Genomic DNA, 27727 nt, shown 5'->3' with positions numbered 1-27727 from the left:
GTTTCGTATTCTACTATTTTCTCCTCCAAAACTGGACCAATTTTTAAAAAATTTTCATCATCGGTATGGGAAAGATACTTTCTGTGCATCTATCGGCGTATTTTTTTAAAAATCGACCGTTAAATAAGCACGCTGGACTCGTTTCATGGGTGTAAAAAAGAGGCGATTTTATAGATTTTTGGCGGCTCCTAGCTCCTTTAAAAAATAATTAATCAAAAAAATAAAACGATAGATGCACCCCAATGGTGGATATCCATAGCATATTAAAAAATAATTTCTCTAGTGCCATAATTGAGGAAGGGATAAGTATAGTACGTTTGTATGGACAAGGTTCTGCTGTCCAGCCCTCTTAAAGTTGAGGTGATACCAGTGCTATATTTATCATATTATATGATGATTAATAAATGCTGAAATGATACATACATATATACTTTTATCCATCTCATTGTTTTTAAAAGATGCTGGTGGACATTTAAAAATATACAATGTATAATATAATAACATACACACACAAAAATAGTATTCCACGACTAAAATTAGCATTGGATGAATGTAGTTTTGTGCATGGATTGAAAACGAAACGAAAATAAGGGTTATTTTTTGAAGAATAAGAAAACAAAAATGAAAACGAACTAGTTTATGTGACAATACACTAGCGCCAATGATTGCAAAATCATATGTTGCTATCAGTTAACATTGACAAGAGCACTATCGAGGTTCTAAGCATTTATAGAAATTTTTAAAATTCAAAATTAAATAATCCTTGCCAAATTTTGGACCACATTCATTAAAGGCTAAGACGTATGTATTTCCATACTAATTAAATGACGTTTTCATTGTAAAATGGAAGCGATTTTCAATTTATAATGGAATATTTATAGATCTATGCGTATATAACGTTTGTTATTTGAAATTGTTGCCATTCCACATTATCAACAGGTACCTAATGTTAAGTATTTTCAGCATTCTGTCAGTATGATCAGCCGGGTTTAATTAATGATTTTCAGTAATTGTCATCGGCAACAGTGAAGATGGCCAGCGGTAAAATAAGACCCATTAAAATTACTATTGTTGGTGATGGAGCTGTCGGCAAGACTTGCATGCTCGTGACTTACACGACCAGGCAGTTTCCTAACGAATATATACCGACTGTGTGAGTCAAACATTATTTTGGTAAAATTCATCTTACTTATACATATATGTATTATTTACTTACACATGTATGTATTAAATAACAGGTACAGTATTAAAACTAAATATAATAAATATTTCCATGCCCTAAATATATGTACACTAGCTGTATTACCCGGCTTCGCTCAGTGTTTATAATATAAACCGCTTAAACATGACTAAGCTAATTTAATTTAAAAAAAAAAAAAAATTAAAAATTAAAAAAATTTTTTTAAAAAAAATCAAAAAAAAAATCAAAAAAAAAATTAAAAAAAATCAAATTTTTTTTTTTGCCTTCTAGGGCTTCGCCCTCGGCACTCCCCTGAGCCTTTGCCTTCTAGGGCTTCGCCCCTCCACGCCCCATGAGCAATTGCCGTTTAGGGCTTCGCCCCCATGATCAGTTGCCTTTTAGGGCTTCGCCCCTCCGCGCCCCCATGATTCAAAGCCGTCTAGGGCTTCGTCCCCCTTAGTTAATGCCTTTTAGGGCTTCGCCCCCCGCGCCCCCAAGATTAATTGCCGTTTAGGGCTTCGCCCCCCTTAGTTAATGCCTTTTAGGGCTTCGCCCCTCCGCACCCCGATGATTAAATGCCGTCTAGGGCTTCGCCCCCCCTAGTTAATGCCTTTTAGGGCTTCGCCCCCCGCGCCCCCAAGCTTAATTGCCGTTTAGGGCTTCGCCCCCCTTAGCTAATGCCTTTTAGGGCTTCGCCCCTCCGCGCCCCCATGATTAACTGCCGTTTAGGGCTTCGCCCCCCTTAACTAATGCCTTTTGGGGCTTCGCCCCTCCGCACCCTCATGATTAAATGCCGCCTAGGGCTTCGCCCCCCTTAGTTAATGCCTATTAGGGCTTCGCCCCTCCGCGCCCCCATGATTAAATGCCGTCAAGGGCTTCGCCCCCATGATCAGTTGCCGTTTAGGGCTTCGCCTCATAAGGCTGCGCCCCATGGGGCTTCGCCCCATGAGGCTGCGCCCCCTTCGGGGCCCCATGGGGCTGCGCCCCAGGAGGCTGCGCCCCCTTCGGGGCCCCATGTGGCTAAGCTCCATAAGGCGGCGCCCCATAAGGCGGCGCCCCATAAGGCAGCGCCCCATATGGCGGCGCCCCATAAGGCTGCGCCCCATAAGACAGCGCCCCATAAGGCTGCGCCCCATAAGGCTGCGCCCCATAAGGCGGCGCCCCATAAGGCAGCGCCCCATAAGGCGGCGCCCCATGAGGCTGCGCCCCCCTGCGCCCCCTTCGGGGCCCCATGGGGCTGCGCCCCCTTTGGGGCCCAATGAGGCTGCACCCCCTTCGGGGCCCCATGAGGCTGCGCCCCCTTTGGGGCCCCATGGGGCTGCGCCCCATGAGGCTGCGCCCCCTTCGGGGCCGCATGCGGCTAAGCTCCATAAGGCGGCGCCCCATAAGACTGTGCCCCATAAGACAGCGCCCCATAAGGCTACGCCCCATGAGGCTGCGCCCCCTTCGGGGCCCCATGAGGCTCCGCCCCCCCTGCGCCCCATGAGGCTACGCCCCCTTTGGGGCCCCATGGGGCTGCGCCCCATGAGGCTGCGCCCCCTTGCGCCCCCTTCGGGGCCCCATGTGGCTTAGCTCCATAAGGCGGCGCCCCATAAGGCGGCGCCCCATAAGGCGGCGCCCCATAAGGCGGCGCCCCATAAGGCGGCGCCCCATAAGGCGGCGCCCCATAAGGCTGCGCCCCTAAGGCTGCGCCCCATAAGACAGCGCCCCATAAGGCTGCGCCCCATAAGGTTGCGCCCCATAAGGCTGCGGCCGATAAGGCTGTGCCCCATAAAGCTGCGCCCCCTTTTGAGCCCCATGGGGCTGCGCCCCATGAGGCTGCGCCCTCCGGGCCCCCTTCGGGGCCCCACGGGGCTGCGCCCCTTGTGGCGCCCCTGGCGGGGCCCCATGAAGCTACTCGCCTTGCGCCCCCGCGGGGGTGAATCCATTGAATCGAAAAAAACAAATCGGCGCCCATGGATCGAAAAAAAAAAAAATCGAATCACGTGTTCGATGACGTCACCGATCTACGGACGATGACGACGACCAAGGATATTTACATACATACAAAGTCTCTTTCCAAATTATAGATTAGATGGTGTTGATTCATGTTGTATAGTGATAAACATTAAAAAACATTTATTTTTACTAAAATGCTTTGGATTTTTGAGGTATACAAATGTACATACCTATATCAAATTGATTATTGAATTTTATGTGTGAATCTCATTGCTAATTAACCTTAACATCATCGGTAAAACATTCGCCTTACAACCTTTTGGCCTTCTTTGATTTTTTCCACATCTTCTTGAATACCATACGATTTAATGGTATTCAAATTACTAAAAATTATTCTTCTTCTTCATGTGCCTTGTCCTCTCAGAACGTCGGCAACTGGATTTCTCATACATACTCTATGATGGGCACATCACATTGAGGGAGCGAAATGGAAGGCGATGCGGGGTATATCCTCAATATATCCAATATTTAATCGCCATAGTTCTTTATCAACTCAAAATAAAATAAAATTATATCGCGCGCTCATTATTAACATTATTAACCTATGCTTCACCTGTATGGAATAACGCCTCGAATACTAACCTTTCCAAGCTCCAAGTAATACAAAATAAATCCCTAAAAAGAATTTATAATACATCCATATATACTAACTTGAAAAAACTGCATGCCATATATAATATTCCGTTTGTTACAGACATTACTAACATACTAACCAGTAGATTCTATGACAGAATCACTAATAACCATACTAACACACTTGTGAAGAGTCTCGGTGAACAAAATGTCTATACCCTTCAGGTATAACACACAGATTACTTAAACACAATCTGATTTAGGTCATCGACTTTAGAGAGTCTATAATTGATATTATGTATTAGATGTATTATGAGCATTTATAAGGATTGTAAATAGGTTTTAGAGCTCTTTTTCCTATTATGCTGTAGATTAACATTAGAATAATATAATACTATGATTACTAACCAAATTAAATTAAATTGTAAAATAGAAAATGATCAGTAGATCAGTAGCTATTAAAATAGATATAAGATGTATTGTGAACATAATTTCGTAATAATAAAAAGCATTTAAAAATCAAAAATACATACTCTATCTATGGCTGCTCGGAATAGTGCACTGCCAAGGATTCTTTAACCAATATGTTTCTGCCTGCCCCGACTGCGTTGGCCTACGATTTTTCCCTGGATTATTAGGCGCAGGAGATCGTATTTCTGGTTCCACATCACATGTCCAAAGTACTCTAATTTGAGCCTGTTCACATTTTTGAGTACTTCGACATGTTTTCCCATTAGGGCCAGCACCTAGGCATTGGTTTGACGTGCCATTCATGAGATTCTCAGCATCCTTCTGTATATTCACATCTCAAAGGCATAGTTTTTTACACGTGGCATCTGTCCATGCTTCTGTCCCATACAGAAGGATGCTGAAAACGTAGCATCGTAGAAGTTCAAGTCCAAGTGCTATACTGAGATCATGTGTGGTTAGGACATCTTTCATTGTAAAGAATGCAGCTCTTGCTTGCGTCACTCTAACGCGAATTTCCTGTTTCCTAAAAAATTATTGACTAAATTATAAACGATTCATGTTTTATAATATTTCAGATTTGACAATTTTGTTGACCATCTTACAGTAGATGGTCAAAGCTATAATATGACCCTCTGGGATACAGCTGGCCAGGAAGGTTTTGAAAGACTAAGAGTACTGTCGTACCCAAACGTATGTCATTAAAACTCTTATTAATCACGATCTGCTAGTTTTAATTATTTGAAACTAACCATGTTTGTGTTTGGTTGAATTTCAGACGGATTGCTTTATATTATGCTATTCTGTGTATAGTAGAACCTCATACGAGAACATTAGTCTAAAATGGTTTCCCGAATTAAAGCACTACTCACCAAGGACTCCCATCATTTTAGTAGGTAAGAAAAATATTATTTTTTTTACCCAATTCAATCTTCAATTAATTACAATGTTTCTTCAATTGACATGTTTGTACTTATTTTATCAGCTACTAAAAAGGATTTGAGAATTTTAAATACAAAGGACAACATCATAACAACAGATGAAGGCAAGAAGTTGGGAAAGGAAATCGAGTAAGTGCTTCTAAACTATACTTACATTTTATTAAATGTTTCAAAACAAACGTTTATATATGAATTTCTGATTTTAGTGCTGCTGCTTTCATTGAATGCTCTGCCTTGACTCAAGAAGGACTTCATGAAGCGTTCGAAGAAGCCGTCAGGGCAGTCTTGAGTGTCAAGTCTGAGAGATCACAACTGTGTACATTATTATAGTTATTAAATTTTATGAGAATATATTAAAATTTAAAGTTTTTGCTTAAATAATTCACGTTTAAAACCCAACCAATGAATGTGATTCATTTTTGCTGAATTTTTTTAACTGTACATTAATTAATACTTATGTATATAAAATGTTGTTCATATACATATGTACATATACTTATTAAATGAGAATATGTATGTATGCAAGTACTTTAGTAAGAATTGCAAGACAATGTCATATCTGCAGTAGGCTTTGCATTCAAATATTTTATTTTATACTTCATATGAATTGCTTTGTGTGTGTGTATTAAATTATTAAATCTGAGATGATAGTTTTTATATTGACATGTTACTAATTATGACCTTTGAATTTTATATAATTATGAGTACTTATATTCTATTATGTATATACATGGATTGTTAAATTCAATTCATTTAACTTTTTTCTGATTTTTAAATTGATTTACAACTTATTGTTTGACATTGAAAATAAAATAATTCTTCATATTCATATATTGATTCTAATTGCACTTTAACGATAGTAATTATTTGAAAATAATCATTTTTTAATTTTTATTTTATTCCAATTATTAATGAAATATATGATTTTGTAAAAACTTAATGTACTTACATTTTTCTTAAAAAAATTATAAATAAAATATTTAAAAATTTTACTATACATTTTGTTAAATTTCATCTGCTTATTATTCCTGTAGGAATCTAGCACAACTTTTGCTATTACGAATCAAAACCAGTGATCTCATCATCGATCCTGTACAAACATGCATAACTCAAGGGCAACGTCCCCTTCGACCATTCCAGAAGAAAGAGTTCATCGCTCGATCGTAAAACGAACGAAACCCAACAGTGATGTCATCAGGAAGCTGTAACACATGTCTTGAAAGTCGTTTACACATGGCACATGCCCGCATTCTCAAACGAACGACGTCCTGGCACTGACTCCATAGCTATAAACCACACGTGTACCGAAGACACGTGCCTCGAAAACAGGTCAAAACGTGTCCCTAAAACACGTGTCCTTGAAACGAAGACAAAGCATCTGCACACGGCACGCTTCAAGCTAGAACGTATATAAAGCGACGCACCAGCTCCCAACACCAGAGTGAACCTCTGGAGTGCAACCAGCTCACTTCTCCGAAGCTCAACCTCTTCGTACATACAATAACCATTGTAACAATTGAACAAAAATAAACGATCCTCTTACAAACTACACAACATTTGTTTCGTTAGGCCGGGATACGGTCAACATACCTTCCCTGCCTTATATTTCATTTTCATATTACTGCATAAAAAATTATAATCATGGTTGGCATTTAATTTTGATGACTCCTTTAGTGACTGTACAGCAGCATTTAACTCTAATCTCCTTATCAACGATGCGACCACTGGTTTGAGTTGTGGCTAACAGTCCAGTTGAAACAGTAGCTGTCTTCTAGTTCAGATGTGTGATGTGTTATCTACAAAAAAGTGTTGCGTAGAGGTAAGGATTCAAAATATAGGGCCAAAGTCAGTTCACAGCAATTATTCTCCGACTGAGGAGGCCCACACGGAACCACCGCTCTCTCAATAGTGTCTGTCCACCATGTGCACCCTTCTGTTGAAGTCAGGTAGCCAAGAGTTTGGACGTTCAGCAGTCCAGGCAACTCCGGAATTCCTCATAAACTAGGAATTACCTTACAATCGCAGAATTCTCCATAAACTTTTTTACCTACAAACTCTGAATTCTCCATTTTACATTGGTCCAGAATTCCTACGTTACAATATGTGAATTTGAATGTGAAAAAATCTTGTATAGCGATCGATACGATAGACTTTTACAGACACGAACGACGGTAATATAATAGTATTCTTCATATTTGGACTTTAAAATTGTATCATATTTCATTTAATATTCCAACCATAAGATTGTAACTATTTGTCATTTATTTATATTCCTCCGGATGCGAAGGAGGATGTACAAATGTGAATGTATGAATTGTTATCTGTATATAGTATATATGAATGAGTGGAATCTTAATCTACTCTCTTCCATTTGGGCCTCGCTGTGATTTTATTTTTTATTCATATTTTGTTTTATTTTATTTTACTTTTTTTCTTTCTCCTTTGTACATTTTTATATAATATTTTAATTTTGTTCAGTGTAAACAAAGAATGGGATTTATGGATTTTATTTTTGATTTTTACACTTTTTTTTTTTTCTCTCTGACTGATGTATTATTTTCCTTTTGTAACTTTTTTTTTATTATTTTATTTTACCATGTTTTCTGCTTTTGCTTTTTTCCTTTATTTACAGTTTACTTGTTTTTATATCTTTTTTAAATGTAGGCCATTGTGGCGCATTAGGTTCTTCCTGTAATGCCACAATAGTCCAAAACTATTAGATAAATAAATAAATAAATGTATATACACAGAGCCGGCTGGAAGTTCCATGGGGCCTCGGGAAAAAGTACTTGATACTTGGTAAACGGATTATTCCGCAAAAAACGATCTCGCGCAAGTCATTAAAATCTCGATCGCGGAACATCTGGCAATCGAGTTCTCGTTAGTACAATATTTCATCTCGTTAGTACAATATTTCAATTATAGCCAGCAGCATAGCTCGGTCATTAAGCTTCTGCTTAGCGTAGAGAGGCGCCGGGTTCGATCCCATGAGCTGACCTCGATTGAAAAGAATTTTTCTGATTATATCTGTAGTGCTGCTGGTCAGATCTGGATATTTGTGACTCCAGGTCGATCGTTTCCTATCAAAGTTTGCCAATTTTCTCTGATTTCATTGTTGAAACCGCTCCCGGTAAAATTGGCTAAATATCCTTCCTACCTACTATGTCACCACTATTTGAGATTGATTAATGTACAATAAAATTTATGTACAATTCATAGATGTCTCGTTAATTTGCGAGTTTTTCACTATCTCGTAATTCAGTGACTTGTATAATAATAATAAAAATGCTGCAATGTTTGTAATTGGCCAAGAAGACGCATTGGGGTTACCTGTAAGGCCTTCCTGGTATATACATATATAAAAAATAAATAAATAAATAAATTTCGCGTGGGTACCTTTCGATTGATGGAGTTTTTGGGTGCCAGATGTTCCGTAATCGAGATTTTAGCGGCTTGTGCGAGATCGCTTTTTGCGGAATAATCACTGAACCTCAGTACTTACGAGTACACTTCATAGAAACGTCTGTAAAAAGTCTGGTAATATTTTATTGTCCTTGAAAAACTTCCATATATAGATTTAAGCTGACATTTAAATATCGCTGAGAATCTTATTTCAAATGATTATATATATATATATATATATATATATATATATATATATATATATATATATATATATATATATATATATATATATATATATATATAAATTTGCGCGGATGTGTGCAAACTTCTCAACTTACATACAATGTAATCAACTTACATACATAATACCAAAATTAGCATGAAATTACTGCAATTCAATGACATTACACTAACTCCAACTGACTGCAAAACCATTTTTTTGCTATTAGTTAGCATTGTACAGCTGATTCCCATACGTATTCCCTACCATATTTTAGCTCATATTTACTAAAAGCTATATAGTGTATGCTTTTGTGGTGTCTCGGTAAATGAAGTTTTCATAGTAAAACGTATTTGTGTCTGTATTATCAGTGTATTTCATCAGCGATTGCAAATGTGAACAGCAGTGAAGATGGACAGCAGCAGAATAAGATCCATTAAAGTTACTATTGTTGGTGATGGAGCTGTCGGCAAAACGTCTATGCTCATCACTTACACGACCAAGCAGTTTCCTCTAGAATATATCCCGACTATGTGAGTCAAACACTATTTTGAAATTAAAAACAAATTTTGAAATTAGTAATATTTCTTTTAATTAATTGGGTGATTAAAAAAATAATAGAACTTAATAATTAAATTTTTTTATATTCATTTAATAAAGAATTAATAGATCTTGTATATAATTTATAGATTAATAAATTAACACGTTCAACCCAGCGTGTACTACCGGTGGCCACGCGGATAGTGCTATAGCAGACTATAATTTTACGGTTCCACTTCATTGAGCACCCCAACACTAAAATTCCTATAAAATTCTAAAGATTTAGTGACAACTCATTATATAAAGTGATTTAATGCCGTCACGCGTAAAGGTCTGTTCATACTTAACAGCACTGCACGGCTTCAGCACTGCACGACTCCGTTTCAAATATGTCATTTTATTACATTTCTATTCATATCTACCTACACGTCGCGGTCACGTCACGCTTACATCACTTTGGCCGAGTGCAAGGCAAAATCGGCTTACTTATACATTAGAGGCCATGACGATACGGCGCAATATTGCTTACGTCGTATTGTCGAGTACTTGCAATATGAATGCATACACGTGCATTCGTAGCTACGCGTCAGAATACAAGTCAGCAAAAATGTTTCGACGTTTATCGAACGAAAAATTATGTATAATCGCGTTTTTGTTGGAAGAAGAAGCTCAAGAAGGCAATAAAAAAGTTTTGGACACTGTTTAAGCAGCTTGTGGATGATGGACAAATTTTTTTTAAATATTTCCGTAAAAAATTTAAATTTTTTTTAAATATTTGCGCCAAAACCATGTCGAAAGATTGAACAGCTGTCAACTATCACTATCGATAATTGGTTCAAAACAGCAAAGCGGCAGACTCATGGCACGTAATTCGCGTGTATATTTCCACGATGGCCAAAAAAACGGATACGATACGTTGACGGATGTTGCTATAAGGTATGAACAGGAAATGTCGGGTACTGCTGTAAGCCTGCCGTGGCGTAAACGTGACGGTTGGTATGAATATACCCATACAAAATGTACCAAAGAATACTTTTCGTACGGCTGGATACCTGCTGAAGTCGGTACGTGCTGACTAGTTATGAACAGATCTTAATTGGGTTCCGTTACGCGTCACAGTGCCGCCACATGGGCAAATGTATGAAATCATGCGCCGGGCTGAATGTGTTAAGTTACCTTAGGGTTAACAGCGTTATTTTAATTTCTTTAAGTTCTCCTCTCATTTAGATTGTAATAATAAAATATATTTTAATGAATATAATTATTAAGATTTTAAAGCAAATGAATGAAGTAATAATTTGAGTCAATAAAATAATTTGATTGAATTAAATTGGCGATGCATTTTACAATTTGTTTGTGAGAAGTAAAACTAATAATGATTTATGAGGTGTTATTAAGAGGGCTGTACACCCGAAACCTTAATTTTGTTGCCGTTCCTTTCTTCGATATATATATATTGAGTGAATACGACAATATACATATTGAGTGAATGCGACAGTTGTGCTTCGACCAGATAATAAGTATTTTAAATCGACAAAATCGAGGTTTCGTATTCTCCAATTTTCTCCTCCGAAACTGGACCAATTTTAAAAAAAATTTCATCATCTTTCTCATAAGAAAGATATTTTCTATGCACCTGTGTGCGTATTTTTTTTAAAATCGACCGTTAAATAAGCACGCTGAACTCTTTTCGTGGGTGTAAAAAAGAGGCGATTTTATATATGTTTGGAGGCTCCTAGCTCCTATAAAAAATAACTAATCAAAAAAATAAAAGCACAGATGCATGCCAATGGTGGATATCCATAGCATATTAAAAAATAATTTCTCTAGTGCCATAATTGAGGAAGGGAGAAGTGTAATACGTTTGTATGGACAAGGCGCTGGTGTCCAGCCCTCTTAATATACATATATTTAACGTTCAAATAAGGATTTTAAGTAATATAGATTGGTTAGGTTAGGTTAGGTTAAAAATTTATCATTTACATACAATATCTGAAGACGAACAAAATCTAATCAATCCAATATTGTTATTAACAATGGCATACTGGGGATTTAAACTTAAAATAAATCGTATTTCCTTTTTTTAAAACAAAGCTTTTGAATTCCTACAGTCTTATCTGTTGAAAAATCTATAATATATTTATTCATCAATTTAGTGTTTCTATAATATATTTATTCGTCGATTTGAGAGGGGGAGAGGTAGGGTACGATTATAATAAATTACATATAAATAATTGTACGATTTCAGATTTGACAATTATGCTGAATATATGACAGTGGATGGTAAAAAATTTAAAATAACCTTTTGGGATACAGCCGGCCAGGAAGATTATGAAAGACTGAGACCTTTGTCATATCCAAATGTGTTATATTCAACGTTTATATCAATCAAAATAGTTTTAATTATTATTAAACCATTAATGTTTGTGTTTGCTTGAATTTCAGACGGATTGCTTCATATTATGCTATTCTGTGAACAGCAGAGCCTCATACGAGAATGTTAATTTAAAATGGTTTCCCGAATTAAAGAAGTTTTCACCGATGACTCCCATCATATTAGTAGGTAAGAAATGCAATTGCATTAGAAATTTGAACTTCATTTTGTATAAATGATACTTTTACCAGATTTTAATCTTTAATTACATAATTACAATGCATATTCCTTTGACATTGTTTATCAGGTACCAAAAAAGATTTGAGGGTTCCAAATATAAATACCAATATAACGGTAGCTAAGGGTAAACGGTTGAAAAAGGAAATCAAGTAAGTGTTTCACAGCTGTACTGTACTGAATGTATGTTTTTAAATATATATTCATTTGTGAACTGTTGATTTAGTGCTGCTTCTTTCTTTGAATGCTCTGCCCTGACTGGAGAAGGACTTCGGGAAGTATTTGTAGAAGCCGTCAGAACAGTTAAGAATAAAAATACCATGAAATCAAAACTATGTACGCTATTATAGTTTGGAAGTGCTACGGGAATATATCGAAATTAAAAGAGTGTGATTAAGTAATTCACATTTAAAAGCGACAATATGTATTTATATGAATAATGTAATTTTGTATTGATTTTGTAATTGATTATAAGTATTTTGCAAGATAGTGCCATTTTTGCTGTAAATTTGTATTAAATTTTTTTCAACATTTCATGATTTGGTGCATGTATTTAAATTGAATCGAGTTTATTGTATTTTATATTAAAACTAGGATGAACAATTTATATACAATTTAAAATATTAGACTTTCCCTGATCTTGATCATTTTGATATATGTATGTACATCAGTGGCGTATATTGGGTGTGTGCTAGGTGTGCGGCGCACACCCGTGAAAACCAAAGACCACATAAAGTAGTATTTTAATACAAAATAATGTGTTGTTGTATAAACAGGCATTGATGTGTATGGTGTATTTACCGCGTGCGCTAAATGTATGGTGTGGTGTATGGTGTGGTGTGCAGTCTGCAGCGTGTTGTGTGATGTGTGTATGTAGTTTGTGCGCCGCGACGAGAGAATACCTATGCCGTGCAGCAAATTGGTGGGTTTGGTTGGAGTGTGCAGGCGGATATTCGCTTGTATAGGTTTGTTCGCGATATTAAGACGTACGGTGTGCTACGACTTCAGAGCACCGCGCACCGCACCGCACCGCACGATGCGACACGTGGTCTCGTACTTTTTCGCACATTCGTATTTTTATGGTCATTCGTATCTCAGTCATACCTCTAATAACTAATAATGGCTAACAGTGTTCAAGACATTTTAACTATTCCGTTTTCAAATAGAAGTTTTGAGATAAAATTAAAAATAATTAAAGATGGGAAACCGTGTCCGTCTCTTCCAAATTTATCCAGTTTGCATAAAGAAAAAACAAAAGTTTACACTAGACATTTTTGCGTTTCAAATTATAAAAAATTCGAATGGATTACAGGCTGTGAAATTCGATCCAAACTTTTCTGCTGGCCATGTTTATTGTTCTCCAAAGATATTAATGTGTGGAACAAAGAAGGATTTGCTGATCTCAACCATTTGACAGCAGCACTGAAGAAACACGAAGGATCGCAGGCACACGTTCAATCATTTCTTTCCATACAAATGTTTGGCAAACAACGAATCGACGTATTAATTGACAGTCAACGTAAAGCCGAAATAAGTCGACATAATGGCGTTCCCCAAGGATCTCACATGGGACCAGTCCTATTCAATATTTTTATAAATGATATTATAAATATATTTAATGATGTTAAAGTGCTCTTATTTGCAGACGATTTAAAAATATTTAAATGTATAAAAGACACTAACGATTGTGCTACTTTACAAACTAATTTAAACTCATTAAACGATTGGTGTTCTTTTAATAAATTATATTTAAACATTAAGAAGTGTTCTGTTGTCAGGTTCAGTAGGTCAAATAACAAAATTATTTATAATTATCATATAAATAATGAATCATTACCATCATCATCGCTAATTATAGATCTAGGAGTTATTTTTGACGACAAATTAACTTTTAATTCTCATATAAATTTTATCACAAAAAATGCCATCAAAACACTTGGTTTCTTAATAAGAAATAGTACTCACTTCAAAAATGTAAATACGATTAAAATTTTATACACCACTCTGGTTAGAAACCAATTAGAGTACAATTCTACCATTTGGTCTCCTTATTTAATGAAACAAATTAACATAATAGAGTCAGTGCAAATAAAGTTCACTAGATTCATCAAATTTAAATTTTTTAAAAGTCATAATCACTATGTCAGTAACGTTATTATTTATAGGAAACTTAATTTGCTAAAATTATATGACAGAAGGAAAATTAACGATATTTCAGTTCTGTGTGGTCTTCTTAATGGCACTATTAAATGCTCTGACTTGGTGAGTTTAGTGTGCTTCCATGTGCCGGGTAGATCAATTAGATGTAACCATCTTTTTGATATGCCCAGATTTACCACTAATTACTCATTGAACTCAGCTATGTTGAGACTGCACAGAGTTGGAAACGAATTATCCATGGTCGATTTATTCATTGTTAGTAAATATAACATGAAATCTATTTTATTTAAATATTTTTTTAATATAATGTAATTTATTTTGTAGTATATGAATGTATGTGTATTTTTCTTTTATATTTCATTTTAATTTTTTTTTCTTTTTCTTTCTCTATTTCCAACATGTAAAATGGTCAATTTTTTCTTGACCGTAAAATAAAATAAAATAAAATAAAATAAAAAAATAAAAAAATAATGAACAAGTAATTAAAAATAGAGATGTTTTAAAACGAATTATTAACGCAATAATCTATCTAGGAAAACAAGAACTGTCCCTGCGAGGTCACGACGAGTCATGTAATTCCGTAAACAAAGGCAATTACATTGAATATCTAAATGCTCTTCGAGAATATGATTCTGTTTTAGATACTCATTTAAATACTGCTACTACCTTTCGTGGTACTTCTCCAAGTATACAAAATGACATAATCGAAGCAATCGCTCATGTTATTAAAGTTCATATAAAAAATGAAGTAGAGTCAGCAAGTTTTGTTGCTATTATTCTCGATGAAACTTCAGATATAATGACAAAATCACAGCTCTCAACAGTTTTACGTTTTGTATGTAAAGGCAATGTACATGAACGGTTTATTAGTTTTACAGACGTTAGTGCTGATAAAACATCTAATGGTCTATTCCGTCACGTGGTGAACATAGTTGAAGAATTTAAAATTCAAGACAAATTGGTTGGACAGACTTATGATGGAGCAAGTGTAATGAGTGGACACGTAAATGGTTTGCAATCCAAAGTCCTCAATGCTTATCCTTTTGCTCTTTTTACACACTGTTATGCTCATGTATTGAATTTAGTATTGCAGCAAGGTCTTTCTGATATTAAAGAAAGTAAATCATTTTTTCAAACTTTAAATGGATTGTCTACATACTTTTCAAAATCTTCCAAAAGAGTATTCGCTTTACAGGAATTTGTGACAAAAAGACTTCCCTCTGTAGCACCCACAAGGTGGAATTTTACATCTCGTTTAAGTAGCACAGTACAACAATACAGAAGTCAATTTACAGATTTTTTTCGACATGTTATAGAAAATTGTGAATTATGGGACACAGATACTGTTATAAAAGCACGAGGGTTTTTAGGCTTTTTAGAGGATTTTCAAACAATTAAACTTCTTCAAATTTTTTCAAAACTGTTTGGAATAACTGATGTTTTGTATAACATTCTTCAATCTAAATCTTCGGACGTTTTATATTGTTGTAAAAAAATTAATGATGTTTTGCAGCAACTGAAATACGAAAGGGATAATAATTTTGAAATGTTATGGAATAATTATTTAAATGAAAAAAATGATGATCATGATCGTAGGCCACAAAGATTAAAAAATTATTCAGAAGTAGAAGATAAAACTTCATTTCGTCAATTATATTTCAAAATAGTTGATAGCATAATCGCACAAGTCGAACGTAGATATTCTTCACTTTCCAAATTAGAATATTTCCACCTTCTTTGTAATGATAAATATGACGAATATAAAGAAAATTTTCCAAATGTTTTAATTAATAAATTAAAAGATTTTTATGGATCACTGTTTGATTATATTCGATTGAAAAACGAACTCATTGTGCTATATTCCAGCTCTGAATTTCCAGAGAAACCTGTTCATGAATTAATACAATTCATGACAAAAAATAGCCTCGAATCTGGTTTTAAAGAGGTGTTTAAGCTGGGAGAATTAATATTAACGATACCAAGCAGTACAGCTTCAGCAGAACGTTCTTTTTCGGCGCTGAAAAGAATAAAAACTTGCTATAGAGGTACGCAAGGTCAAGATAGATTATGTGGCCTTAGCTTAATTTCAATAGAAAAAAAGTTATTGGTGGAATTAAAACAGAAAGACACATTCTATGCAGACGTGATTGAAAAGTTTATGTCTCAGAAACGTCGCATTGAACTTATGTATAAATAACTAATAAATTAAACATTTTTGTAATGCAAAACGAGTATTTTTTTTTAATTGCTAATTTTATACCCTACGCCCTACGGCATACACAGCACACCCGGTATTAACACCCACCGTCCGCCACTGATGTACATGTGTGTATATATGCATCCACTCTGATAGAAATGATTGATACAGTCTGAATATATTTTAATTTTCAAAGATCTTTATCGGAAGGCATATGTTAAATATGCATATGTGTATATATGTATACGTATATAAATGGTACATCCACTCTGATGGGAATGATTGCAAATGAAAATATATTTTCCATCCATGGACCATCTTTAACCGTTTGCCCGCGGCCGTCTTCTATGGAAGCTTTGGGCGACAAGTCTGTAGTGCGGCTGTCTGAACTTTGTACGGGATTTTGAGGCTTATATGCGCCTATTTCAACTGTTTTAACCCTTTGGCTGCTACGAGGTTTTTCAATGTCCAAGCGAAAAATGCTAACATTTGTAATTATTTTGAAAAAAAATAAATATAATATTTTTTTTTACATACTTACTTCGCCGAACACTCGTAATTTTTATAATACTTTATATACATTTTTAAGAAGCAGTCGTGAACTCGTGCTCTCTCTTTCTGTCTTGCTTTTACATGCGTGCGTGCGAAAGAGATACCTACATATATACACTAAATAAGTTTTGACGATTGTTTTCCGAGGCTTTATTCTTTTCAATAATCTATTTTTAGATATAGATGTATCCTTACAACATGCGATATATTCGAAACAGGTAGCGGTCTCTCTCTCTTTCTTTCTTGGTTTTAATTGTGTACGTATGAGCGAGACACACAAGGATGCGAAGTTTCTAATAATCAAATAATTTTTCAACATGTATCATAAACATTTTGTATGCATTTCAGTTGCATTTGATTGATTGCATGAATTCATGACGTCTCGTGACCTATATAATTGAAAGCGGATTTCTATTGTTTTTTGCCATTTATTTTAACTCTGCAAAATGATATCGGACAGTGAAAGTGATGAAAGCGAAATAATAGCTCCTCGCCGAGGAACTCGACAAATCAGCAGCTCTACTGATTCTGAAAATGAATTTATCGATAATAATCAATTCCCAAGTAATAACTCCTTATATGACATTGACAACGAACCCGAAATTTACTTTGATGATGAACCCGAAATTGAAGAGCTTTTATTTAAAAAATTGATAAATATTTATAAAGCTTGATTGAAAAATAAATATAAATACGTATATAAAAAAAATGTTTCGTGCCACTGATGCGCTGGTGGCTCAAAGAAAGTATTGAAATACGACAATTAATGACGTCAACAACGATCGTCGTAGCAATCTTCGCCGATTTCAAAACAACGATTTATCGTTGTTGTAGCAGTCAAAGGGTTAAGGTTAAAAATTGGTTGAATATACTACTGAGTTGAATGCCATCTATTCAATTTGGTTAAAATGAATATATACCAGTCAAAATTAGTTTTTTGTGGAACCATACTGAAACCTCGTTTATGTGACGTCATGTCTTCATACAATTATGAAGAATGATTATTTGACAATTAATCCATAACTACGAGATATATTATGTATTTTATTGTTTAAAATAATAGTTTAAGTGTTAATTAACATATCTGGTTATTTGAGTAAATATTAAATCTGTATTTAAGGTCGAAAACTCGATTGCCAAATTCGCGAAAAAGGTGCCGCCGTGTACAGGGCTTGTTCGCTATATTTATTGCCACGGGCAAAGGGTTTACAGAACTTAACAGCTTCTGCTGCAATCCAAGCTTATTTATTTTTGATTCATTAGACATTAATCAAATTTGGCGCCGATTGTGTATTATTAAAGAAATAAAAAGAAATTTTGTAATATTCATAATACATTTATTATAAAATTTTCAGTACAAATCTTAATTCTAAATACAGTTTTGAAAATAAAAAAAACTATTTCACATGTTTGGAATGATTGTTTTACATATTATCATCAACTTGACGTCAATATATGTACAAGAAGATCAATTTTGCAAAAAAAAAAATATAAAGATAATATGTATTTAAAAAATGATTTAGATTTTGTCACCAAATTCAACAAATAAGATATATATGTATGTACTTACTTAACAAAATTACTTTTCCTTTTATTTTGTCTATAAACTTAAAGTGTTGTCTATTTTACATGTACAATAAAATAATATCAACTTAAAGAAACGATATTTACAAATGCAAATCATACTTGCACGAAATGCAATTTAATTCTAATCAACATGAAACTTATACACTATGCTTACTTACTAATAAAATTTAATTCCCTGTCAAGTGTACAATTTATATGATAAACAGTCTTGAACAGCGTCAAAATAAATGGCATTCTTAACGCGGCATTCAAAGTACGCTAGTTCCATTGTAATAATAAAGATTTGAAGGGAAAAAATCTTAAATATATAATAAAAAATAAACATCAAAGTTCCCATTTCATTATTATTTTTTTAATAAATATAAAAAACAAACTATATTACAATATAACTAAAAAAATGTACAAAAATGCAAGCACAAACATTCCAAATTTTATTTCCGAACATCTTCGCATTCAGAACAGTACAACGTAACGATATATGTATGTATCATTCAAAACGAAGTAGAAAAATAATGTGCCCTTTGCGTACAAGAGGATTTATCACATCGACATCGTAAAGCTAACCTAACCTGCAAACAGATAATGCAGTCTGCCGCGGATGCGCGTACGAGACGATTAACAATATATTGCATACAAGATATATATGATACAGGCTTAACGTTTACCCTAAAATACTGACTTTATATATTCCATACATTCAAACAACATCAAATCTACATCCATCGTACAAGCTAAAATTCCGAATATAAATACATGACAATTTCGACGTCCTCGCCTATACACTTCTAATGAAATAATTTACAATGTATGACCGCGGCAAATGACATGTCTGACTTTATTGGAGATCACGTTCAATCAATCTTTCCATCATCGATCTTCAAACCACCATGTCGGCGTCGGTTTTGTTGTCGTGCGAGTTTCTCTTTACGGTCCTCGCATACTCTTCGAATTCGACGGAAGTTTTGTCCGCCGTCTCTGACTCGGACGTCTTCAGTTTGTTTTTGATGGAGTTGTTGAAGCATGGCAAAGAAAGGCGCAACTTAAGCCAGAAGTCTTTGTCTTTGAACAGAATCACGTTGGTCTTCTTCAAGAGTATTTGAAGATTTTCACCCTTGTCGTTCTTAGCCATCGGTTGGAACTTTGGCAATTCCTACAAATTACAAATTACATTAATAATAATCAAAATAATATAGACTATGATGAATGGGGAATATTGACAATACCTGAACGCAAACAAGAACGGGACTACAATTGGACGAGAGCATGTGAAGTTTAGCTAGGGCGATGGTGAGTTGCATAGCGTTGAATTCTTGAGGTGAGATGACAGCGACGACGCTCCGACTCAGCTTAGACAATTGAGAGGCAATATCGAACCCTGGACAATAAAGATATATAAATAAATAAATAGAATAATTACCAAAAAGTATATCGAATTTAAATCATATTTGATTTGTATACATACACTCGTTAGGTTCATCCGATAGCCGACACTTGGCACAATCATATGAGTATTTATTCTGAAGAGTCGGTATGAAACAGTCCAGCGTGGTCGACTCCGTTGAATCCGTAAACAAAATGAGAGCATCGTACACTTTGTTGTCTGAAATTAAATCAAATACAATGATTATGATAAATATTTTGATACTGAACGCTAACCTAACCTAGTAAAAGAATCCTTACCTAAAAAATTTGAATAATTTTGGGGTTATACAAATTTCATACGTATTTTAGTACTATAACAAATTAAGAAAATACTTAATGTTTCAATTAATTTTCTTTTATTTAGTATTAGTAATAACTACCATTTATTAATAAAATAACTATCCAATCTGACAGTCTATAATCAGGCATATCTGACTATGAATATTTCGTTTCACAGATATTTGTAGTATGGAGAAAAATCCTTGATAGAAATTACTTTGAATGATAGTTTCATGGATTCTGAAGACCAGGATCCACGAAGCTTTTGAGATTTGTGTCTACAGGCGTATGCTTAAGATCCCATGGACCAAAAAAGTCACCAATGAAGGTGTCCTCATCGTGATAAGGAAAGGCAGGGAATTTGTTTCCGTCATTAGGGTACCTTGGACACATGATACAGGTCCAAAATGCGAATTTCTCCGTTTGATAACCACGGGAAAAATAGAAGAAAGACAATGGAGCGCTGAGGAGCTGTTCCAATGTGGATATCTACAAATGATCAACGAGGTAGTCACCAACATTGGATGCGGACAAGACATTCAGAAGAAGCAGTGTCGTAAATTTGAATAAAATCTTGTTTGATGTGCTTCGCAATTGTTAATTCACATCAATAATCTTAATATTTTTGCAAGAAGGGCTGCAGAGTGCAGTTTGGCTGTCATCAACGGAATCTTTGTAAGACGGGGCGATGTCGATGATGATGTAATGTCGGGACAGTCAACCTTCCTGGGTGAATTGAGTGAAGCAGCAGCAATATTGAGGCGCACTGCAATTAGCTCTTTAGTTTTGCTCGATGAATTGGGAATAGGAACATCTACATACATATGTATGACGGAGCTACTGGAAGAGTTGGGTTGCAGGAGTTGTTGCAGTGTTTTAAACTCATGTTTTATGTATAATCATTACGGGTAATGACGGTATTTGGTACTTATGTACAAAAGTTTGATGATAAATGCCACTTTGGGCGACCTGTAGCGGCACCTATGGCCGGGGCTAATATATATAAGGGATATTTATAAACTTTTTGTGTCAATGTTTGGTAAAAATATTGAAATACTGTTAGTTTCTGTTTTGAATTAATAATAACAATTCCTATTAGTCAGCTATCATGTTTCAAACAAAGTTTTTCGACCAATAGTAATTTAGAGTTTGCCTATTGCAAAGTATTTATACTGAAATGAAATATCGATTTTTTTGTACAAATAACAATGCACGTATGTATAAGGATAGTAAAAGTTAAATCTCACCATTTTTAGGATTTTTGGCGAACGTCTCCATCCAGTTGAGTCGTACCTTCTTGCCGACTCTCAAATACAAGAGCACAATGAATATAAAGAGTACGACTATTCCAGCGGTTACCATAAACAACGACTTCCACGGTATCGATACGTCCGGTCGAACAGATTCAGAAGCTAAAACGTAAAAAAATAAAATATAAATACAAACACATACACATAAGCCTAAATTAAAATATTATAGACATGATATTCTTATATACCTTGATGATGCAACCCTATCTGCATTTGGATTACGGAGTCGGCGTTTGCAACGGAGCACACATACTGTCCATAATCTTGCGATTTCACCTGATTTATATAGAAGTAAGCACCGATGATCTGATCGTCTTCCCTGAAAATAAAAAATAATGGAATTAATATAATACAAACACATACATACATGCTTTAGGTCTGAATATTCACTTGTATGACTGAGCAACTAAACAATTGTACAAAATATGGAAGTTGTAACTTTTACAAATTGTAAAATTTGCAAGCAAATTAAACTCACAAAAGTCCGTTTATATTATGTAGCTCGGCACAACACTGCGCGGAAAAGACTAGTTCTATTCATGCTATACAGCACCGCACGTTTTCGGCACGGTCATACTTTTTTTGGGCAAGATAAAATCGGCTTATATATATATATATACAGTGCAATATTGCTTTCGTTGAATATTTTCACAAAACATTCATATGCGCTTAGAAAAAATTTGCTTGATATGTTTCAGTGATATACATATCGTGTCGGTTGCTGCTGTTTCGATACGCACATACATATTACGGAACATATTTTATTTTTTATATAGATATTATGGTTTGGTGATTATTGGTCACAAAGCGCTCGCCCAAAAGTCACTAAATTCTCTATAACGGAACATCTAACAGCCGAAAAGTCCATCATACCAACGATAACTATTATACTAACGAGAACTCAAGTGCTAAATCGCGATCGAAATGTGACTAATAATCCTATTACCAGATATTATATACCAGGAAGGCTTGACAGGTAGACACCAATGCGCCTTCCTGAACATTTGATTATAAACAATGCAGCATCTTTATTGACGATGCTGCATCTTAAGAAGTTGAAGAACACGATATTACCAATTAATTAATTAATTAACTAATCAATTGAGACATCTACGTATTTTTAGACTTGTACATAATTTTTTACAAATTTTACATACATAATACAGAAGATTTGTGACAGCAGGTAGGATGATTTTTTTTTTTGCCAATTTTAAGGAACCGTTTCAACAATGATCAGATAAAATTGGCAAACTCTGATAAGAACTTGGACTCACAAACATCCAAATAGTGATGGCGAACATATGACCCGTGGGTCAGACACTGATCCAAGAAGGCTTTTAGAATGACCCACGTGTTGACGCGTATTTTTGACAAGTTCGATATAAACATATTCATGACAAATTTAACCCACTTCTCTAAATATAGATATAGAATGTACTAAAGAATATTTTTCGTACTTAAGGTTGCCGACTTGAGCTGCTGGTATAAACGAACCTTTGTCTTTTCATTGTGATAAAACCAAGCCGTATTCATTATAAAAAGTCAAATTTATATACACTTCACATACCTAGTAATTTTCTCCTGTTGTAAATGCTGATTATGTGGTTTTGTACCATCGGGATAAACTCGTTTCCAGGAAATATCATTACGTACATCAGGTAAATTGATTCGACCTGAAATTCAAAATAGAAATAAATATATGTCTTTTCAAATCATTCAAAATACATACATACAAATAGTATACAAAAAAAATAGTATATTACCAACGAAAGCTTCACAGTAAAGTCTTACGCGTTGTCCGAGCTCTACCCTTTGGTCTTTGGGTGTGAACGTCGCTCTCGGAGTCTGAGGTGGTTTTTCTACAAAAGAAAAATGATCAGTTTAAAATTTATAATCAGAATTAGTTTTACAACAAGGATCTAAACCATATCTTTGAGACGAAAGCACACAGTTTTGCACATGTTAAAAAAACCGCTAGCACGCATAATCTATGCCATGGCACCCAAGTCTAAAATACTTGAATTGACATATGAGCCGTAATATTTGATAGTGGCAGGCATAAGTCTACTTTACTTCATTTCGAGAAATATTTTTAATATTATATTTTACATTTAACAATAATCAAAAATGCTGGTGGCCTGTAATACGTTTATTCCATTTTTTCCGAGATTCTGGATATATCGAATTAAAAGAAGTGATAACAATTTATGAATTAAGTCAAACAGAAATAGTGTTTTTGGAACTGAAAATTGTAATTTCGCAACTTTCTAATATAGCGGCTCAAATGTTTGACAGTGGTTCATATATTTGAAGAAATGTAGGAGAAACCTGTCGAAAAAAAAGTTCCTGCGGCGTGAAATATTTTTTCACCACAGGAAGCTAAGAACGCGCCCGTGCCATTCGATTCAGTGTGTTTACGCCTTTAAGGTGAAAACACAAAGAAAAAGCCACGTGTTTTTTTTTTAGATAGTCTTGCACATGCAAAAAAGACCTCTAGGTTAGATCTATACCGTTGCGTTTCTTCGTAAACCTCACCCCCTGGAGTGTTTTCAGTGATGTTTTATGCTTGTATTGATATAGGTTTGCTAGTGATTCCCATATTTGAAAAATTGTAGGAGCTATTTGTAGAAATAATAAGATCTTACGAATTAACAATTACACGAAGACACGCCTATCACATTTGGAGTCTACCTGCGCATCCCGTGCCGTAGTTTTAAGTGTGCTCTTACCATAGGTTGCTTACTATTACCAAAGTGTTTGTTATGTGTGGGTCGGTTCCTTTTTGCAAGACTTTTGAGTTTATATGTTTATGTGAGTGCTTACCGATGGGTATGAGCATGATGGTGTGGACTTTGACGTGCGTGTCATTCCTGAGGATGCAGGTGTAATTTCCGCTATCTGTAGCCACGGCACGTTGGGTGTATATTGTCTGATTGGCAGCCTCGGGGTACAGAATGAACGAGGATACACCACCAGCCCAAGGATAAGCTCGCGAATCCTTGTACCTGAAATCAAAATAAAATATGTTAAAACACTTGAGTATGGAAAAAAATGATATGAAACATAATAATGTAATTATAAAATATGGTAGATTTTTGACTTTTGGCAAACTATGAATTACTAGTGTTGTGTCCGTTGATTTCAACGGAAAGGAATTATACACGGATTAAAATAAAGTTGTGATATATGTATACTAAGCCCCCTTTAAAGGTCAAGGAATTCGACCCTCAAAGCCCTCAACATGAGGCCACCCCCCTCCCCCCCCAACGAATACAGACTAAGTATATAAATATAGTGTAAGATTATTTAACCCTTTGCCCGCGTCACCAAATTTAGCGAACATGCCCTGTACGCGGCTGCTTTTTTGCGGATTTTGTTATCGCGTTTTCGACTATAAATATAGGTTGTAATATTTTTTTGAATTTTACAACCTATATTTATTTTTTTTGACTACTGCCATCTATTGAATTTGGTAAAGTATACATTTAGTAATATTTTCAACCAAGTTATAAAATTTTAACACAATAGACGGCTCTTATACAGGTTGGAACTTCCAAGACATCTATGCGTGTCTCGCGCGCTGAGGGCATGTTCGCTAGTACATGTATAGTAGTCGTACGCGGTGGAAAGGTTAAAGGCGCGCGCGCGTAATAATAGTAAAAAGTCGAGCGCTCATTAAACGCTCGCCGTTTGCCCGTGTCAAAATGATGAATGAATGTGTGTGTGTGTGTGTGTGTCTTCGTTGATGTGTGTATGTGTGTACGCTCACGCAAATGCTTAGGCGCATCTGACGATGACGTCACCCATTCCAAGTCAGATCTCAGGTCCCCACTTTCCCGCGTCTCCTCGACACGATCGGTCGTCACGCCACATCCCTATGCATAACGTATAGTTCTATAATGCATTCGAACATTTGTTTTTTTGAATTCCGCCACATACTCACACACATAAACCGCGTCCGTTTTTATTTATTTACATACATGTATACATATATACTAGGAAGGCCAAACAGGTAAACCCCAATGCCCCTTCCTGGTCAATTACAAAAAATGCAGCATTTTTATTAAATAAGTCATCTATGAATTTTAAAATTGTACATAAATCATATTCAAATAGTGGTGACATAGAAGGTAGGATGGTTTTAGCCAATTTAATAGAGTAGGAACTCTGATAGGAAACGATCGACTAGGAGTCACAAATATCAAAGTCTGACCTGCAGTATTTCAGATAATATACTCGGAATAAATTCTTTTCAATCGAGGTCAATCCACGGGATCGAACCCGGCGCCTCTCGGTGCTAGACAAAAGACCAACCACCGAGCCATGCTGCTGGCTAATATATATTATATTTTTGAATTGGGGTTGTTTATACATATGTAGCTATAAAATGCTGTACATAATCTTCTCCGTTGCATGAACTTATTTTTTATATTAACACCAATAGATAATTTGAAACACATCACGAAGACGCTTGGACGATGACTCCTCTGTCAAACTATTGATTGCCGCATAAAAGTTCTGGGAAAGGAAAATGTGTATCTATTGAATTCCGTGAAAAATAAAATACAATATCATTGAAATGGCTTCTTCCTTGATAGAATCGCATGGGGCTTCTTGAAAACGAAACGTATAATAAACGAATTGTACCAAAGATGATGGAAGCACTCCATTTAATATCTGTCGCACGCTCTAACAAAGGAGCACACACATTGTTATTATAACTGTATTTTCCTCGAGCCAATGCCGTACGGAAAAATACGAAAAAAAAAGGTCATCGGTTCCCCAACATCAAAGTGCTGAATTTAACCAAGCATGGAGAGAAAACTTGCGGAAGTGCTGTGAAAGCGTTTTTACAGTGCATTTGCCATCCGGAGAGCGAGCACCGTGACCGTTCACGCAAGTTTCCGAGAAGGAGACGACCAGACGAGAAGTCCCTCGAAAATTGACGAGGCGAATCGAGCTGACGATGCTAAAAAAACTCGGACGCCCATCATCGGGACGATAGAAGAAGTAGGAGCGGCGGGAAGGGAACGAGAAGAAAGCGAGCAAGGAGTGGTGTTCCCACAGTCGAGCGCTGCGGAGTAATTAGCGCTGGAGCAAAAATGGCGAACAGTTTTCTGCGTAATTCAATGGGACGAGAAAAATGAAGTCAAAAGGGAAAAGAAATAAAAAGAAGTGCCAGGGCAAACTACAATCGGCCGACCGTTCGTCCAACCTGCAATTACTTTCGGCGAAGCAAATGGCGATTCTCAGATTTTATGCAACCAAGTGGGTAGAGCGTCGACACTCAAACAGTTATGCATGTATGTTTTTTTTATCCTGTAGCTCGGACCAAAAGATCCTAAGTCGAATACACCTGTCATAAAAGTATATGAATGTCATAAAAGTAGCTACGACTTTTTGACTACATACTCATCTCTTGATCAGTGATCCAAAACTGTCACAGTACTTAAAATTCGACACTGTTAGTATCCCAATAGCGTACCATCTAATTAGGTATTGAAATACTAGTTTACCGGTAAACCGACAAAATTTCGACATCGGTAAATACCGGTAAAATTTAAAATTTACCGGTATTGCCGTAAACTATTTTATCGCTAATGAAGTACATACACAGGCATATTATTACATTAAATATCGATGCAAATGGCGTATTTTGGAATTAGGTTGTCTGGAATTTGTTTATTTTCAGTATTAAATGTGGCAATTTGAAATTGATAAATTCACTAGCAACACTAAGCAAATCGTAATAAATGCGATCGGGTTGTTTCAATTATGATCGAAACTTTCAAATGGTCCAAACTTTAAATAAATAAAAATAAATTTATTTATAATTATGAATTTACTTAACCCTTTGAATGCTGAACAACGCCGATCGGCGTTTTACCAACAAATCTATAGGCCTGAAAAACGCCGATAGGCGTTGTATTTTGAGCATGTACAAAGCAAACAAGAATACTACCCACTAAGCCTTTCCATGTAGCATTGAAAAAACTGCATTGAACATGGGTCGTGTAATCCGTGTCATTCATTTGTCAACGTTTATAAAGACTGGAATTTCTGAATTTATAACCATAGCAGAATTTTCCGATGGAAATCCCTAACTGTTGTGTATTTTAGATTGTGGTTTGGCATTTAGATTGTGAGCATTACATTTTAACAAAAATGAAGAAGATGGAACTAGTTTTGGAAAAATACATTCATTAATAGACATTTAATATTGTTGCAAGATATGTTAGAGAGTCTAAAACACACCTTTACAAAACTCGAAATCCTCGGCGGTA

General features: G+C 35.5%; 3 protein-coding genes across 4 annotated transcripts in view; 2 read left to right on the top strand and 1 right to left on the bottom strand.

Annotated features, from left to right (window-relative positions):
• Positions 1-681: 681 nt before the first annotated feature.
• Positions 682-5802, top strand: LOC143917084 (ras-like GTP-binding protein RhoL). 2 transcript variants are annotated; one of them, XM_077438480.1, is made up of 6 exons: positions 682-801; positions 1008-1153; positions 4798-4912; positions 4998-5115; positions 5205-5289; positions 5367-5802. In XM_077438480.1, exons 2-6 carry the CDS (start codon positions 1032-1034, stop codon positions 5488-5490), a joined length of 564 nt encoding a protein of 187 aa, XP_077294606.1. In that variant the 5' UTR covers positions 682-801; positions 1008-1031; the 3' UTR covers positions 5491-5802. The 2 variants fall into 2 exon arrangements, with proteins under 2 accessions (XP_077294606.1, XP_077294607.1); XM_077438481.1 differs by having other exon boundaries at positions 686-801; positions 964-1153.
• Positions 5803-9156: 3354 nt separating this feature from the next.
• On the top strand, positions 9157-12470 carry LOC143917086 (ras-like GTP-binding protein RhoL). Its single transcript, XM_077438483.1, has 5 exons — positions 9157-9318; positions 11574-11688; positions 11771-11888; positions 12007-12088; positions 12163-12470. The coding sequence occupies exons 1-5, from the start codon at positions 9197-9199 to the stop codon at positions 12284-12286; spliced, it is 561 nt and encodes a 186-aa protein (XP_077294609.1). The 5' UTR covers positions 9157-9196; the 3' UTR covers positions 12287-12470.
• A 5693-nt stretch (positions 12471-18163) lies between these two features.
• The window catches only part of LOC143917065 (fibroblast growth factor receptor 4-like), a 97401-nt gene continuing 87837 nt past the window's right edge, over positions 18164-27727 (bottom strand). Inside the window, exons 3-10 of the mRNA XM_077438459.1 lie at positions 24267-24448; positions 23207-23302; positions 23011-23116; positions 21632-21762; positions 21381-21545; positions 19895-20032; positions 19656-19807; positions 18164-19582 (exon numbers count right to left, since the gene is read on the bottom strand). Of these exons, the coding sequence (XP_077294585.1) occupies positions 19310-19582; positions 19656-19807; positions 19895-20032; positions 21381-21545; positions 21632-21762; positions 23011-23116; positions 23207-23302; positions 24267-24448 (1243 nt within the window). The 3' untranslated portion in view covers positions 18164-19309. The remainder of the gene's footprint in view (positions 19583-19655; positions 19808-19894; positions 20033-21380; positions 21546-21631; positions 21763-23010; positions 23117-23206; positions 23303-24266; positions 24449-27727) is intronic.

Source organism: Arctopsyche grandis, chromosome 9 (assembly GCF_051622035.1).
Source record: "Arctopsyche grandis isolate Sample6627 chromosome 9, ASM5162203v2, whole genome shotgun sequence".
Taxonomy (NCBI): domain Eukaryota; kingdom Metazoa; phylum Arthropoda; class Insecta; order Trichoptera; family Hydropsychidae; genus Arctopsyche; species Arctopsyche grandis.
This window is presented reverse-complemented; position numbering and strand designations above follow the sequence as displayed.

Excerpts from the sequence above, each read along its gene's own strand:
- LOC143917084 (XM_077438480.1), top strand. The coding sequence starts at position 1,032 with ATGGCCAGCGGTAAAATAAGACCCATTAAAATTACTATTGTTGGTGAT. Across the intron at positions 1,154-4,797 it reads AACGAATATATACCGACTGT|ATTTGACAATTTTGTTGACC; the intron begins GTGAGTCAAACA and ends ATAATATTTCAG. Across the intron at positions 4,913-4,997 it reads GAGTACTGTCGTACCCAAAC|ACGGATTGCTTTATATTATG; the intron begins GTATGTCATTAA and ends GTTGAATTTCAG.
- LOC143917086 (XM_077438483.1), top strand. The coding sequence starts at position 9,197 with ATGGACAGCAGCAGAATAAGATCCATTAAAGTTACTATTGTTGGTGAT. Across the intron at positions 11,689-11,770 it reads GACCTTTGTCATATCCAAAT|ACGGATTGCTTCATATTATG; the intron begins GTGTTATATTCA and ends CTTGAATTTCAG. Across the intron at positions 11,889-12,006 it reads GACTCCCATCATATTAGTAG|GTACCAAAAAAGATTTGAGG; the intron begins GTAAGAAATGCA and ends ATTGTTTATCAG.